The sequence below is a fragment of the Sminthopsis crassicaudata genome, chromosome 1 (genome assembly GCF_048593235.1).
Source record: "Sminthopsis crassicaudata isolate SCR6 chromosome 1, ASM4859323v1, whole genome shotgun sequence".
NCBI lineage: Eukaryota > Metazoa > Chordata > Mammalia > Dasyuromorphia > Dasyuridae > Sminthopsis > Sminthopsis crassicaudata.
Window position 1 is genome coordinate 76,744,640 of NC_133617.1, and position 16,483 is coordinate 76,761,122.

The 16,483-nt window shown below is 48.1% G+C and overlaps 3 protein-coding genes across 4 annotated transcripts in view; 1 reads left to right on the forward strand and 2 right to left on the reverse strand.

Moving 5' to 3' along the window:
• Nucleotides 1-7,814, reverse strand: part of TMEM276 (transmembrane protein 276) — a 27,764-nt gene extending 19,950 nt beyond the window's left edge. The window contains exons 1-2 of one of the 2 annotated variants that reach the window (XM_074263689.1): nucleotides 2,380-3,203; nucleotides 147-317 (exon numbers count right to left, since the gene is read on the reverse strand). The gene's annotated coding sequence lies outside the window, so the exon portion shown is untranslated. Of the gene's footprint in view, nucleotides 1-146; nucleotides 318-2,379; nucleotides 3,204-7,611 lie in introns of those variants that run through there. The other variant, XM_074263673.1, reaches the window with a different exon arrangement.
• The window catches only part of KIFC2 (kinesin family member C2), a 12,363-nt gene extending 3,123 nt beyond the window's left edge, over nucleotides 1-9,240 (forward strand). The window contains exons 3-18 of the mRNA XM_074263631.1: nucleotides 37-215; nucleotides 839-1,031; nucleotides 1,304-1,404; nucleotides 2,001-2,066; nucleotides 2,303-2,440; nucleotides 3,327-3,404; nucleotides 3,740-3,869; nucleotides 3,994-4,103; nucleotides 5,450-5,558; nucleotides 5,776-5,933; nucleotides 6,630-6,734; nucleotides 6,858-6,988; nucleotides 7,086-7,209; nucleotides 7,398-7,527; nucleotides 7,601-7,857; nucleotides 8,066-9,240. Of these exons, the coding sequence (XP_074119732.1) occupies nucleotides 37-215; nucleotides 839-1,031; nucleotides 1,304-1,404; nucleotides 2,001-2,066; nucleotides 2,303-2,440; nucleotides 3,327-3,404; nucleotides 3,740-3,869; nucleotides 3,994-4,103; nucleotides 5,450-5,558; nucleotides 5,776-5,933; nucleotides 6,630-6,734; nucleotides 6,858-6,988; nucleotides 7,086-7,209; nucleotides 7,398-7,527; nucleotides 7,601-7,857; nucleotides 8,066-8,302 (2,246 nt within the window). The 3' untranslated portion in view covers nucleotides 8,303-9,240. The remainder of the gene's footprint in view (nucleotides 1-36; nucleotides 216-838; nucleotides 1,032-1,303; nucleotides 1,405-2,000; nucleotides 2,067-2,302; nucleotides 2,441-3,326; nucleotides 3,405-3,739; nucleotides 3,870-3,993; nucleotides 4,104-5,449; nucleotides 5,559-5,775; nucleotides 5,934-6,629; nucleotides 6,735-6,857; nucleotides 6,989-7,085; nucleotides 7,210-7,397; nucleotides 7,528-7,600; nucleotides 7,858-8,065) is intronic.
• On the reverse strand, nucleotides 8,064-13,093 carry FOXH1 (forkhead box H1). Its single transcript, XM_074263702.1, has 3 exons — nucleotides 12,832-13,093; nucleotides 10,558-10,662; nucleotides 8,064-10,392 (listed from the first exon to the last, which is right to left on the reverse strand). The coding sequence occupies exons 1-3, from the start codon at nucleotides 13,045-13,047 to the stop codon at nucleotides 9,493-9,495; spliced, it is 1,221 nt and encodes a 406-aa protein (XP_074119803.1). The 5' UTR covers nucleotides 13,048-13,093; the 3' UTR covers nucleotides 8,064-9,492.
• Between the last annotated feature and the right edge of the window lie 3,390 nt (nucleotides 13,094-16,483).

Here is a 16,483-nt window from a genome sequence, read left to right on the forward strand (position 1 = left end):
ATTCTTCTTTGCCTTCTGACTTCTAATACCCTGCAGGCTCCTCAGATCCAGACTCTGAGAATGACAGGGATGGGAAACAGGAAGCAACAACTGAGGGAGCTGCAGGCAGCTCCCCAGAGGTCTTTCTGGAAGAAGCCATCACCCACCTGGCTGAGTTCCTGTCTCTCCAGCTGGGAACAGGTGAAGGCTGGACAAGGTCCCTGGACCCAGACAAGGTGAGTGAAGCCAGATCTTCCCTTCTCCTTCTTTCACTCTTTTCAGACTCATGTAATGTCAGAGTTAGAAAAAAACCTTCTAGGATCCAGTACAACCACCTCCTTTACACAGGGAGAAATCGAAGTGAGTATACACATACAAGAAGGCAGGTCTCCTGATTCCTAATTTAGTGGTGGGCCTTCCATGCAGTCCCATCATTCAGTCTGACTGAGGAGAGGGTCTTCAGGGTAATTTTTCTTTCCTTATCCCCAGGTCTTTTTTCCTAACTTTCTCCCAGTCAGCATATCTCTGCCTTCTTTGAGGAGTCTGTGGTACATTACAAAGAGCCAGAAAAGATTGAATCTTGAATTTTCTTACTAGCTAAGACCTGTTTCCTCATATGTAAAATGGGAGGAGGCAAGGGAGAGGGAAAAATGATTAGCTAATCTCTAAAATTGCTTCCAGTTCTAAATCCAATGACCTAGCACCAGAGCTTCACCTGCCTGTTATATTCTTAGAAACTGTGAGCCTATTTGTTGTGATTGCTGTCCCTTTTCTCTGCCTTTTCCCTCACAACCAGCACAGCCCCTTGTTCTGACTCTTCCCCAAATTCCCCACTGACCCCTAACCCTCAAACTCCCAGGCTCCCCTGCTACTGACACTGACTGGGCAGCTCCTGGCAGTGGTAGCCTGGCTGCAAGGGCCAGGTGAGAATCGACCACCAAGACTCCAGCATGACCTCCAACATCGACTTTGTGGATCCCAGCAGACTGGGGCTCCAGCCTCTGCTACAACTTCAGCTTCATCTTCAGGAGGGCAACCCTTAGCCCCAGATGGTACATGGGATATAATGGAGTGGGGAAGAATGATGTTTGATCTTGGAGGGAGATGAAAATCCTACTGCCTCAGTATCCCTGGGGAAATTGGGGTTTGGAGAATAACTATAGTTAGGTTGGAGGCCAGGACTCCAATATATTCTTTCCAATTCTTTTTCCTGCGGTGGTCCCTGTTTGGAGTAGAGTATTTCTCAATACTGATTAAGCCCCATCCTTGGTTCCAAGCTAATAATTCTCTATGCTCCTTGGACTCTTCCCCACTCCCCACACAGGCCCAAGGGTAACCATGAGGGGTGAGCCTAAGGGACAACCCCAGCAGAGGGAAGAGGAACATAGAGACTGGCAATGGCTGGAGGGGGCCACTTTGGGACAGGTAAGAGGACCTGGAAGCATCTGGAGCTGAGGAAGAGGTTATCCTGGAGCAGGAGGATTCTATGAAGATGGATAGGAGATAAGGAGATAAGGGGATCTAAGCAAGGTAGAGGCAGAGAAGGGGCCCCAGGATAAGTAAAAAGCAAGGACACCCAGACAGGTAAAGAGATTGCGGGGAGGAAGTGGAGAGTTCTGGAGCCAAGGTGCAGACTGCCTGATGTCTGAGCAGAGGTAGAGGAAGGGTGAAGAGCACTATCTACCCCAGGACATGAAGGTGATACTATGGCATAGGTAAATAGAAGTGTTTTGTGAGTATAGGGAATAGGGGCTGGAGGAATAAGGAGCTGAGACACCTGAGATTACTGAGGAGACAACATGGGCTACCTGACTATGTCAGTGGGTAGGGAGAATTCAGTTCAAATCCATTAAAAATTAGCTGCATTCAGAACCCTGGGATGGCAACCAAGGCAAGACCCTGAGGGGAAATCACAGGCTTTGGGAAAAGACAAGGTATAGGAATCACTAGGAGAACAGAGATACCCTTCCTGCCCCTCACCACCTCCATATCCACCGCTTCCCCCATACCATTTACTCCAGATAGAGGAACTGAAGCAACAGCTAGAGCACCAGGAGGAGGAGCTGGGCCGACTCCGGCTGGGAGTGGTGAGACCCATATTCCTGGGTCCCTGGAAGGCAGAGACCCTGTGAAATTAGGGGAGGACATGGGATGCTGGGCACCTGAATGAATCCCTTTTGAGGAAAAAGGGGAAACAATCCCACCTGACACGAGTATGGGGGAAGAAGAGGATTCCTGCTTCTGGGCTCCTGTAAGGTAATGGAGTGGGAAGGAGGAAGGGGCTGGGGATTCCTGGGTTTCAGGGGGATTCCTTCCCTCCTAGGGGATCACAGACTCTGAGAAGCGGATTCAGCACCTGACCCTGGAGAATGAGGCCCTGAAACAGAGCCTGAGCCTTACCAGGGACCTGCTGCTCCAGTGGGGGCCTGGGCCCCTTGTCCGGACTCCCTCTCCTGCTCAGGTAACACCTTCCTTCCACCTCTTCCTGCTTAAGAGATCTCTTCTTCCAGAAGGGTGACTTCACACCACTACCTCTCCTCCTTCCAGTTAAGAGCTATGACAAACTAGAAAGCTGATTGGAAAGAGGGATAATGCTTCAGATCCTTGCTCTATTACCCCGTGATGTTGCAGAAATCATTTCAAGGCTCTGGACCTGTTTCCTTATTGTTAAAATGAGTTAGACCTAAAGTCCTTTCTCTCCCTAATATGACCCCCAGGCACTGACAATCCAGAGGTACCCACTCAGATGCTATTCATTTTCCTTTGGATTTTCAGTTGGGCATATATATGAGTCTGGTTTGATTTGGTCAATTAGTCTTGTCTGATCTCATTCTGGACTCAATATTGGAATGGTTTGCCATTTCTACTCCAGTTCATTTGGGTTATATGACTTGTCCAGAGTCACATAGTCTCTGAGGTTGGATTTGAACTCAGGTCCTCCTGATTTCAGAATACTACATCCACTTCAGGGCCTCGCTGCCCCTGCATGGGGTTGGGCGGGCTTAAGTCCTCTGCTCTTCTGTTCTGACTTCCAGCACCTCTGTTTTGGGTATGTAAATAGGTTGCTGGGCTGTTTGGCCAGTTGCTGGTTTTGGGGGAGGATGGGGGAGCAGAGATAGAATTTGAGGATCTCTAAGGTTTCTTCCCGTTCTGACATTCTGTGAGTCAGTCTCCTCAAACCTACCACTGTCACTGTTCCCTGCCCCTTGACAGGTCTGCTTCCCAGCCTGTACACCACCCCCACCCCACAGCTGGAGGGAGCAGAGGCCTCAGGGCCTGGGCAATTAGTGCCACCTCTTCTTCTGCCCCCATCAGCTCCTGACACCCAAGTCTCTCTCCAAAAACAGGAGGAGGCAGAAGTCCTGGTGGAGCTTAGGAGCCGGCTCAGAGAAACTGAAGAGGCAACAGAAACCCTCAGGACCCAGGTGAGGACCTGACCGGATTCGGGAAGGGCAAAGGCATTTATGTAGCACTTACTGTGTGCCAGGCACTTTACAAATCTCTTATTTGATCCTCACAACAACCCTGGGAGGTAGATGCCGTTCCTATCTCCATTTCACAGTTGAGGAAACTGAGCAAACAGAGGTAAAATGACTTCCCTAGACTCACAATTAGTAAGTGCTTAAGGCCAGACCTGAATTCAGTTCTTGCCAAATTTCAGGTCCAATGCTTTAGCCTCTGTGCCAGCTGTATAGGCCAGCTGGGGGAGGAGAGGACCCTCGTCTCCTCCCCAGCATAACTCGTTGTCTGGGGGGGGCAGCTGGGGGTACAGGAAGGGCAACTGTGGGAGCTCCAGGGAGCCCTTCGAGAGCTGCAGCTTGAGGCAGCTGCCCAGGAGTCTGAACGAAGGAACAAGAGGGAGCTGAGGCAGATCCTGAGCCAACTGGCAGGTAGGGCAGCCTGAGGGGCTCAGACCAGGGGGAGCAGCTTACGGTGGGGGAGAGAGCTGAGTCGTGGCAAGAACCCAGTATCTTCTCTCACCATCAATCTCTCCTTCCACCTTCACCCCACCAGGACTTCGAGGGCACATAGTGGCCTTGCGCCAGGGCTGCGGGGACCTTCGTGGGCTGGTCATTGCCTTCACCCAGAACTACCAGGGGGCTCTGAAAGAAGCCCAAGGACAGGTCAGTAGCTGCCTTTCCCAAGATGCCCCCTCTCCATTCACACTCCAAGAAAGCTGCTACTCAAGCATTTCCCAATTGGCTGCACTGGATACAAGGCACTCAATGAGAGGTAAAGCCCACCAAGTTAACTATATTACTTGTATCACATGAGAGGTCCAAAACAACCTATGTGAGGTCAGGGGCAAAGGCTGTTACTAAAGGAGGAAATCAGGGAAGGCTTCCTAGAGGTGTTATTTAAGATTGACTTTGAAGGATAGATTGCCATAGATAGGAAAGACTAGCACCCTAGACCTAGGAAGCAAAAGCCATGGAGGTATGAGAGCACACTATATGTTTGTGTTTTTTGTTTTTTTTTAGCTGATTTCTTCTTAAGGAATCTCCAACTGACAATTCATACCACTGAGGGCAGACACACTATATGTTTGATGTGTATTTAGTAAGAAACCCAGAGGGACAGGAAATGGACCTCCAGAACCTGGAATTAGACCAGAGTTCAAATCAAGAGTTCTGTCCTTCCTTCCTGCTGGGACCTAACGAATGTTTATTTTTATATTAAGGGGGGCAGCTAGGTGGCGCAGTGGATAGAGCATCAGCCTTGAATTCAGGAGGATCCCAGTTCAAATCTGGACACTTAACACTTCCTAGCTGTGTGACCCTGGGCAAGTCACTTAACCCCAGCCTCAGGGGAAAAAAAATATCACCTAACCCCGACTGCCTCCCACCCTCCAAAAAACACTTGAGTAGAAAAAGAGTAGAGACAGGAAGACCCTTTAAGAGGCTATTAAAATAATAAAAAATGAAGATTAAAGATGGTGTCAATGAGAATAGAAGAGAGGATAGATGTATATAGAAATCCAATCAACAAATAGTCAAGTCAGAAGGCAGAGCAGAGATTTGAGTAGAAAAGATAAGAAGCTTAGTTTTGGACTTGTTGAATTTAAGATATTTGTCCTGATGGAAATCCCTGTAGGACAGGTCTGACCCTGAGACAAATCCTATTTCTAGCTTTTCACCAAGTATTCCTTAGTTTAATCCAGTTCCAGCCCCAACCTCTAAACCCTCATTTTCTGCCCTAGTTTCCCAATCCCAATTTTCACAGAATCTGAGCCCAAAAAACCTTAGAAGACAATGTAAAAGAACACTCAACTTAAAGTCAGTAGTCTGTAGTGCTATTCTTTACTTCTATGACCTTGAAAAAGCAAATTTCTCTCTGGTTTTCAATGTCCTCTATAAAATGAGGGATTGGACTAGTGAAGTCTAAAGGCCCTTCCAGATCCTAATCTGGGATCCTAATCCAAAGGACATCTGAGCAAGAATTTCCACACCCTCCCGTGTCTGTCACCCAGGTGTGCTGGGCCTTGGGGGAGCTATCAGCCAGTCACTGGATAAGGAGAGTCCCTGAAGATCGGAAGAAACCCAGAAGAGCCTATCATGGCAGGCTGTTGGAGCTCAGAGGTAGGGATGGGGTGGGAAGAGTTGTCCCCCCTCTGCAATTGAAAATATACTGGCCTCAGATGCCTTTGCCCATTTTCTCTCTTCCGGTGGTGGTAGGTCGCTGCATAGATTCAGAATAGAGAGGATGACTTCTGAGTTCTGTCCAAGGTCTGAGGTTCTGTAAGGAGCTTACAGGGTGACAAGTGGTACTGAGTCCAATGGTTCTGCCTTCCCCTAGGGAACATCAGAGTGCTGTGCAGGCTGAAGCCGGGGAGCCCTGGGAACCTGCTGGATGTGAACCCAGGTCCTGGGGGCACAATCACTGCCAACTACCGAGGACGCCAACGTCACTTCCGCCTAGACCGTGTATTCCCACCCAATGCCACCCAAGAGGAGGTGATCACTTGATATTTTTCTCTCAATAGAATATATTCATATGTAAGATGAACTATTAGAGCATTATAATGTTATGGTCTCAATCATTAAGATATTCGTTTTGATGAAAATCCTGTAGGACAGGTCTGACCCTGAGGCAGCTCCTATTTCTAGCTTTTCTCCAAGTATTCCTGAGATTAATCCAGTCCCAGCCCCAACCTCTAAACCTTCATTTTCTGCCCCAATTTCCCAATCCCATGTCTCACAGAATCATAGAGCCCCAAAGACCTCAGAGAACAGTGTAACAAAAGGAACACTAGATTGATCAGGCAGTTTTGTGGCATAGTAGAGTCTGCCCTCAGACACTAAGTCACTCAATCCTGCTTGCCTCAGTTCATTACTGGTAAAATTAAACTGAAGAAGGAAATGACAGACTTTACTGCAGTATCTCTGCAAGAAAACTCCAAATGGGGTTACGAAGCCTGACACAATTGAAATGACTGAATGACAACTTCCACGAGGAGAAAAGACATCCTAGATATTATGTCGGGTGTTGTTCCACTAACACTCTCATTGCTTTGGTGGAGAAACTGAGGCCTAAAGAGGGGATTAGTCAGGAATCAAGTACAGGTCTCACCAATTTAGATTATGTGGAGGCGCAGACTCTCCATGACCCATACACTTCCCCTCCTCCGGTATCTTTCTATCCTCCCCCAGGTGTTTAGGGAGTTAGAACCTGCTGTGCTGTCCTGCCTCCAAGGTTATAGCGTCTGCATCTTCACCTATGGCCAAACTGGGACTGGCAAGACCTACAGCATGGAGGTGAGATCAGGACTCTCTGGGCTGGGGAATAGGGAGGGCAGGGGAGCCCTCTCATGAGGATGGAATGGGAAGCCTCAGATCTGAGCCTGAGGCTTTGCCGTTCTCTCTTGTTCCCCCACTCAGGGTCCAGCCGAGGATCCCGGCATCGCCCCAAGAGCCCTGCAGTCGCTCTTCCGGGAGATGGGGGCCCAGGGAGGGCCCAGGCAGCACCGTGTGACAGTCAGCATGGTGGAGATCTACAATGAGGCTGTGAGGTCAGCGTCCAAACTTGCTCCCCTTGCCTGCCCCACCTCAGCCCTCGTCCCTCTGCAGGCAGGCCCCTCTCTGTACTGCTGTTTTGTCTTCCCTCAGAGATCTCCTGGCCTCAGGACCCCCTGAGCGCCTCACAGTGCGTCAGGGGCCAGAGGGCTGTGGGGGAATCCATGTGCCTGGTCTCACCTGCTGGGATGTGTCTGATCTGAGGGCTCTGCACAAGGTAAGCTCCCACCCTGGATGCTCCACATCAGCTAACCCTGTGACCTGTGTGATATAAACTATGACACCCCCCCCCCAAAGAGATGCCCAAGGTAACCTCTGCCCTCCCCTCCATTTCCCCATGCAGAGAACCACCCTCTGCCCCTCAGGACTCTCAGCATCTCAAAGACAAATTGTTGTGCCCCGTAGATGCTGAATCTGGGGAGGCGAAACCGAGCCACCGCTGCCACCCGCATGAATGAGCACAGCTCACGTTCCCATGCCCTGGTCACCCTGACGCTGACCACTGCCCCGCCTCCTCATGGCCCCGGAACTGCAGGTACCAGGACGCCCCAGTCCCTACTTTCCGTCTCATAGGTGGTGCCCCCAACACTGACCCTCCCTTCCCTTAGGGACGCTACACCTGGTGGATCTGGCAGGCTCTGAGCGGGTGTGGAAGGCGGTGATGACCGAGTCCAGCGGCAGGGCTGGGGTCCGGGGCCGGAGGCTTCGGGAAGCACAGACCATCAACCGCTCGCTGCTGGCCCTGGGGGGCGTGATGGCGGCTCTGCGGGCCCGCCAGCCCCACGTCCCCTTTCGAGACTCCCAGCTCACCCGGCTGCTGCAACCCGCCCTGGGCCCAGGAGCCACAGCCGTGATGTTGGTGCAGGTGGGCAAGCTGGGGGCGGGAGCCGCGTCTCATTAGCATATTCAGCCTCCCAGCCAGCCGATTGGGCCTAGTGATCATCAGGGAACGCAGGCCATACGAGTCATTTGCATAATGTGTCTCACCTTGGTGGAGAGAATTGAGCGGTTACGCCATCCTTGCCTCTACCCCACTATTCTTTCCCCTCCCCCCTGCTTCCCCCCTCTCCTAGATCTCATCACGCCCCGAGGACGTGGCGGAGACGGTGTGCTCCCTGAAATTCGCTGAACGCGTGAGCCAGGTGGAGTTGGGACCCGCCCGGCGGCACAGGACCCCCACTTCTGGGACTCCTACGTCGTCCAGCACCGGAGGCACCCCTTCTTTGGGAACACCTACCACACCCAGCTCTGAGGGGGTCTCTCCCCAAGCAGAGCAGCCCTCTCCCCCAGGGGGACTTCCCCCTCTATAATCCCAGCCCAAGTTTAGGATTAGGGAAGCCCCTCGGCGGGCTGGGCTGAAAATTGTACCTTTTCCAGTATAAAAAAGGGCTGCCCTCACATGCCGAAGTATTCCTGGACCCTCCCTGGAGACTAAGGACTCCCCAGTTCCAAGCTCTTACTCATTCTATTTGTATAGGAGCAAGGCTCCCATAGATCCCAACCCTGCCATCTTCTCTCCCCCCCCAATCTTATCAAACCCTTCCTCTTATCAGCCGCTCTCAGCGGGGTGCCCAGACCCCACAGGAAAGGGGGAGGGGAGCCCTCAGCTGTGACCACCCACCCCCAATCACAGACTTTGGATTTAAAGTGTCTCAGTTCTTTATTGCCTCTATCCCTGTGTGCCCTGACCCCCGACAAGCCCTGAGGCTCTGGAGCAACCAGCTCATATCCCTTTTCTCTACCCCAGCCCCCCACAACAAAGGTGCTAGTTCCTCCCCTCCCCAAGCCCAAGGGAGGGGCCATGGGCAGCGTCCCGGCCTCTTCTTTCGGCCAAGAGATAGTATAAACTGGAGAATGGACAGGACCTGATGGATGGAGGGGGAAAGCAGTGATAGGAAAGAGTGTGATGGAGATGCTGGGGGGTGGGAATAGTGGAAAGAATGAAGGGTCCTGTCAGGAAAATGGAGTTGGGGGGTGTCTCAGTTTTGGCTCTAATTCATTGAATGACCTGGGTAGTTCCTTCCCCTCCATGAACTTGTTTTCTCTCTCTGCAAAATTAGGGGGTTAAACTTGTGGTCTCAAAGGTCCTTCCCAGTTCTAAGATTCTGTGACAAATGGACTGTCCTCAGGGCTCCAACCAGGATCCAACTACAAAGTGAGTCTCTTCCTCACTCTCTCCCTCTGGGAAGCCATGGCAGTATCTTTCCACAAGGGAAGTGGTTCTAATAAAAATTTTCAAAATACTCAAGTTTGATCTGTTTTTTCCCCCCCTGATTTTAAATCTTATAACTGATTAAGAAAGTGGGTAATAAGATTGAGGGGTTGTTGAGCAATCCTCCAGGAGGGGAATAGTTGGTTTGTAATTGTGGAGCTGGGACTTGGGTCTAACCCCCAAGGTGAAGCCTTATCTCCTTTGCTTTCCTTATGTGGACTCAAGGTGGGGTGGAGGTTGGGGAAGAAGGCAAGGAATGGATGGGAGAGAGATCCTGTTTCATCATCTTCACACATTGTACCAGGTAAGTAGTGTACCTGGAGTAGAACCCCTGGGATTAGGAGATACTAGGTCCAAGGGGTGAGTGACCAACACATCATAGATGCTCTTGTTAGGAGGCACCACTTGGAAGAGAGCATCCAAGTCCCCTAAGGAGCCAGTGGGACCTGTGGCCTTAGGAGCTAGTCCCCAGTAGGAAGGACCTGGAGAGGGCAGACACTGAGGGCAAGGTGGGGGTGCTAGAGGCATCACCACATTTGGGGTGTATATGGGGGAATATGATGTAGGCAGCTGTCCCCACAGAGGGACTCTGGTACTTCCTGACAACTGCACTTGGCTTGAGGAACCCTGAATTACAGGAAGGGGAAGGAGAGGCCAGGAGCCTTGCTCTGCCGGCAGAGGAGGGAGCTGAGACCCCCCTGTGGTTCCCAATAGCCCTGCCTGAGTTGAGGTACCCTGCAGAAGGGGGATGGGCCGGAGGGGCCAGAGTCCCCCCTCGGAAGGAGAAGAGGAGGAGAGGGGAGAGGTAGGTACGCCATAGCCCCCCAAAGATCCCTCTTGTGACTTGGACAGAGGGCCTGGGGGCCAGGATACTGGCTCTGAAATAATAGAAGAGGAGGAGGAAGAAGAGGAGGATGGTCGTGGGGGCTGAGGCCCTTCTGGAATATCCCCAAGCAAGGAATCAATACTGAAGGAGTCGCTGGCTAGGTTGGGGCTAGGAGGCCGGTAGGGCCAGCCATGAAGAACGTAGGGGGTCAGATCCTTGGCAAAGGCTTTGCCCTGGCCACCCCTTTCCCCTCGACGGGCCACAGCTGTGTTTTGCAAACGAAGGGCCTCAGCGGGGATCTGGCTCACGTCCACTGCCCAAAAATTCCCCTTGGCCTGTGGCTTTTCTGGATCCTTGGGTACCTAGAGAGAAAGCCAAGGCGATTGGGGAAACTTCTGGTACTTGGTGTGATTCGGCCTTACCCTTAACAGAGGACAGACCTCTTCTTTCCCTCCCTCCCCATAATGGGCAGCTTCCACCCTCAACATGGCACCCCTTCCCCAGGCTTCCCCAACCGTTGTCCTAACCTTGTGGAAGCACCGGTTGGAGGAGAGGTTGTGTCTGATGGAATCCTTCCACCCTTCATAGTCATCCTTGAAGAAGGGGAACAGGGCTTGAACCTGATGGATGATCTGAAACCAGATCCAGAGGCATGGGGTGAGAGGTCTAGGACCCAATCTGGGTCTGATTGGGGATCATGGCCCCTGACCTCAGAGAGCTCTTAGTCTGAGGAAGAGAACTGAAAGTGAAATGGATTCAATGGACACGTATTTGAATGAGTTGAATGGGATCCTTGGGGAAAAAATGGAGATCAGTGGGATATGGCAGAAAAAGAGTATTGGATACACAAACCCTTTAATGTCCTTTTAGCTAAAAGAGCTTGGCAATGTATTTCCTACTAATTCAAAATCTTATGACTAAAGATAATGCAGATCCTAAAGTGCTCTTGTCTGGAGGCTTAGGGGGAAATGACATCACCAAACCTTTTCGGGGACTTCCAACCTATCCCTTATTGGGGGAGGGCCACTTGACCCTAACCTGGGATCATCAGACTTTCTCTCTGTCAGGCTTCCTTTCATTTACATTTTCTAGAATCCTTCTATTACTGATTCACCTTTGGAATGAAGAGTTTATCAGTCTATCTCCATCTACAGGACAAGATCCTGCATTATTATAGAAACTTAATTTCAAACTACACAACCACCAGAAGAATAGTTACCCAAAATGCATACAATTCACATGGAGTGTGGAACAGCCAGTGGTAATCTTCAATCCAGCTGCTGAGGACACCCTGAGCATTGGGGGGTTGATAAACACATGCCAAGGACTAAGTGACACAACACAGGGCAGGAGATGAGGTTGGAAAGGGAGTGACAGATCAGCCAGGATCGGAGGACGAGAAGCTGTCTGTCACGTTTAAAGAGAGCTATCTGAACAAAGACACTGAGTTTGGCTCTGCTGCTTGATCCCAGGGGATAAAACTAGGACATGCAAAGGGTAAAGCTGCAGACACTGATTGAGATTCAATGTAAAGGAAAACTTGGTAAAAAAAAAAAAAAATGAAAACAAAAACACTTCATAAAGGAAAATCATCAAGCTGAAGATTATAATAATAGATGTTGTAGAAGAGTGCTGACCAAGTGTATATTGGCCAGATGTCCTGAGGCTCCTTCTGGCTCTTGATAATGAGCTCGTGAGAGTAGAATTGGGGGATGAACCTGGGAATGAAGTTTCTAAAGTGAGCCTGAGAATGGAAGGAATAGGAAAGAAATGAGGGCTTAGGGTGGCAAAACAGAACAGCTAGGGAAGTTGAGTTAAACTCAGGGAATCGATGTACCAATCACTGTCTTGGAAACTAGGGAAAGTTTAAGAGGCTATTGAATGCTGACTTTGAGAGTGGGTCTCCTGAGACGAGGTGTCTGTGTAAGATGTGAGAAAAAGGACAGAACTGAGAGTAAAGTAGCTAGGATAAGTAAGCATGGTGATCGAGGGAGGGAAGGCTTGGGGAATGTGTAGGGAGGGTAGGTCTGTCAGCCAGGATTAGGGATAGGTTTGGGGGAGGGGATTGTCTTAAGGTTTTTTGAGTTTGGGGAGTGAGGTGGGAAGAGCTGAATATGGAGTCGGAGTACCCTGGGGAGATTCTAGAAGTAAAAAGCCAAAGGAAAATCAAGGAATAGAGTGTCTAGAGTTGGTTGAGAGTCTCTGGGAAGTGAGGTTAGGAGTTGGGGATCCAAGGGAATGATGGTGGGGGTTTGAGATCTAGGGAACGCATCTTAAGGCAGGGAAAAGGTAATAGGGATAGGGTAGATTTGGGGGTGAGGGCAGCAAAATTGGATAATCTGGGAAATGGAGTCAGGCTTATGGAATGAGCCAAAAATCAGAGGAGAGGTAAGGACTATGAGCCCACACAGTCTGGGAGAGGGGAATCAAGGGAGTATTAAGGTTAAGGTTGACCTGAAGATTGATGATAGAGCTAAGAGCAGAATATCCAGGATAGTCAGAGTCGAGAGTCTCAGGGTTAGTCAGGGAAGAAAAGAGGAGGGGAAAGATATAAATTGACATGAAGAGTTTATGTTGAAAGGGGGGAAGGTGTAGGACAGAGAAGGGAGGAAGGGACCCTGAATTCAAATTTGGATAGAGTAGGAGCTAAGGGTAGAGTGTGGAGAAGTATTAGGTCAGGGAAGGAAGAAAGGGTCTTATCGAGTCAGCACAACTGATGAGAGGGAAGGAGTACAGGATGAAGATGGGGGCAGGAAGGGCTTATTTGGGGAAATGGGGGGGTCTTTACCTCTGCCTCTCACCTGGGCCAGTTTGAGCCTCCGAGCCGGGGCAGCCTGGATCACCAAGGCTATCATGGCCAGGTAGGTGTAGGGAGGCTTGTCATGCCGAAGATATTTCTTCTTCCTTTTCTTCTTGGGGGGCTCTGGATCCGGTTCTGGCTCTGGCCCTGGCTGTGGGGGGCCGGGGCTTGAGCCCCCTTGGGGCACCGTGGAAGGGAAGGACCCAGCACTGGGCATGGAGTTCTTAGGCGGTGTTGATCTAGGAAATTGGGACCTAGGATCAGAGGTTGGGGCCTGGGTGTATGGCAGCAAGCAGGCGGGGCCCTGGGCCCTTTATCATTCGGATGGAGGGGGGAGGGAGAGAAGGAAGGGAGGAGGGAGTCTAGGGTGGGGGAGGGGGCAGCCACAATTAGCAGGTTTCTGTTAATCTCAGAGGAAAAGGGAGGGTTGGGGGAGGGGATAGAATTTCTTTTCAGGGATTGGGGGTGCTAAGAATCTAAAGGCTGGGGTGGGGGGAGGCCTAGTCTTCTCCCTTTGTACAGTTAGGCCATAGCACACCCACCCACCCACCCTTTCCAAGTTGTCCCTGGGTCCCAGGAAGAGGACCCCACCCAAACCCTCCCTAGACCTTGCCCTCCCCCCCAATCTGAGGTCCTTTGCCGTCCCCTAAGGGTCTGGCTCTGGATTGATTAGTTGAATTTAATCGCTCTTCTATCTAGGAGAAGCTTCCAGTCCATCAGTGCCCAGCCCCCAAACTTTCCTAGACTCCCCACAGAAATAGGGCTCTTATTTCTCATCCTGGAACATGATGCCATTCCACAACTTTCCCCTTTTCCTAGAATTTTAAAAGACCTTTCTAACTCTAAATCAATTAATAAGCATTTATTAAGTGCCTATAGAGCCTCGAGCTTAGTCTCTGACTATACAAAGACAAAAATCTAAGACGCTCCTGCCCTCAGGGAGCTTACATTCTATCAGGGGAAACAACAGTAAAGGACTAAATAGTTTATGATACACAAAGTAAATACTACACAATTGGGGCAGTGGTAGGATAAGGTGAGGTCTCCGGAGGGAGATGGCCCTCGAGCTGAACTTTAATGGGAGGGTCTATGAGGCTGAAGTGTGGAAAGAATCCATACTTTTATGGTTACTTGGGGAAAGGCAGCCAATCAATAAACATTTATTAAGCACCTACTATGTGCCTATTCAGCAAGCTGAGTGCTAAATCCCAGGGATACAAAGAAAGGCCAAATTCAATCCTTTCCCTCCTGGGGTCAGAATGTTGTATGAGTAAAAAGCCAGCTGATGGGCCTGTTTGTGGGGAATGTCAAGTATGTGCCTGGAATTGATTCTTAATAAATCAGGAAAAGTAAGCTAGAGTCACTTTGAAAAAAGGCTTTAAATACCAGAGGAGTTTCTATTTGATCCTAAAGGTAAGAGGTAAGAGAGAGCCACTGGAGCTTCTTGAGTAGAGGAGTGACTTGTTGATCTCACAGGATTAGAGAGTTAGATCGGGAAAGGACTCTAGAAAGCATCCAGTCTAATCCCCTCATTTTATAGATGAGTAATAGAAATTCAAGAGTTTCACACAGTAAAGGAACTAGAATCAGGTCCTCTAACTCCAAGTCTACTCTACCATTACTCTCTCATTTATTTATCACATTCCTATCATTATGTCCTATAATGCCTCCATCTACATCTTCCTTATTGATAGGATACTTTCCAAATGGATGTTTAGAAAAGGAATTGATATAAGTAGCTTATAGGGTTGGTAAAGGCTTCAAGTTCAGGGTCTTAAAAGATAGGTTGAATTTGAAAGGAGGGAGAAAGCCTAGGGAAGGTAGAAGTAGGGGAAGGGAACAAGCACTTAATTTTTTTTTAATTTATTTTTTTTAATTATAGCTTTTTATTTACCAGATATGTGCATGGGTAATTTTACAGCATTGACAATTGCCAAGCCTTTTGTTCCAATTTTTCCCCTCCTTCCAATACATGTGGGAACAAACACTTTAAAAGCACCTACTATGTGCCAAGCACAGTGTTAGGTGATTTATTATATTATCTTTTTTAAGCAGGAGGATATGGGTGGAGGCCTTCTAGGAATCCTTGGTATTAGAGCCAGGGAACGCCTTCAAATCTAAGTCAATCCACTTATTTTACAGATGAGAAAACTGAGGTCCTGAGAAGTGAAGAAACTTTCTTACCGTCATAAGGGACTTCTCCAAATTAAGAAGTTTTCCTGGGAGATGACCAATTTCTGCATGAATACTTGCAATGACAACAGAAATGGTCAAATACTCATCATCTCTTTGCCGTAAAATGGAAAAGATACTGGCAAGTGGAAGGAAGAAAAATCTGCGTCTGCTTAACTTGGGGAGAAATTAAATGAGATACTTATAGCTGCTTGACCTCTCTGTCTCAGATTTTTCATTTGTAGAACAGTGACAAAAATACCTATACAAAGTACTTGCCAAATTTTTAAAAAATAATTTTAAAAAATATCTTTAGAGTTTCTCCTTTCTCTCCCCCCCCCCCCCCCCATTACTTGGATAAGCTAATTGTTGAAATGGATGAAGTGCCAGACCTGGAATCAGGAACACTTGAATTCAAATTCAACCTCAAAATTTATAAACTCTGTGACCTTGGATAAGTCACTTAACCCTGTTTTGTCTCAGTTTCCTTATCTGTAAAATGAACTGGACAAGAAAATAACAAACCATTCCAGTATCTTTACCAAAAAAAAAACAAAAAAAAAAAAAAACCACAACCCATATGGGGTTACAAAGAATCTGACAAAACTGAACAAAACAATTTCCTTTTCCCCTTCACAGAAAGCAATCCCATATCAAAAAGTTGGTATTTTAATCTTTATAATATCTGCAAAATTAGTTTTCAATCTTTACCCTTGCAAAACCTTGTATTCCAAATTTTTCTCCCTCCTCTTGCCCTCTTCCCTAGACAGCAAGTTATCCAATATAGGTTAAACGCATAATTCTTCCAAATATATTTCTACATTTATTATGCTGAGCAGGAAAAATCAGTTCAAAAAGAGAAAAAAAAATGATAAAGAAAAAAACAAGCAAAAAACTGGGTTTTTTTGTTGTTGTTGTTTGTTTGTTTTTTACAAAAAAAGAGAAGAAAACCAAAGAGGGAAAAATTAATGCAATTGATCAATACATCCCCAAATGTCCAAAAATATGTTCAATCTACAACACTTGTTAGACTTTCCACATCAGCAAAAAGATTATAGTATCTTCTCAGATTTCTTCTTTTTTGTTATTTTTCATTTTTTAGTGATTCTTTAAATGTACATCATCTTAATTGTTGTATATATTGTTTTCTTGAATTTAATTATTTCACTCTGCATTACTTCATATAGATCTTCGCATGTTTCTTTATATTTGTCACCTTCTTTTCTTACAGTAATATTCCATTGCATCCATGTGCCATAATTTGTTTAGCCATTTCTTCAAACTATGGCCATGTAGTTTGTTTCTAATTTTTTTGCCCTTACAACAAAGTGCTTCTATAAATATTTTGGAGTATATGGCCTGGTGGGGATATAAGTAGAATCTCTGGGTTAAAAAGGTATATAGATATTGAAATCATCTTACTTGCATAGTTCCAAATTGCTTTTTTTGTACTGATTCACAACTCCAAAAACAAGGTGCGA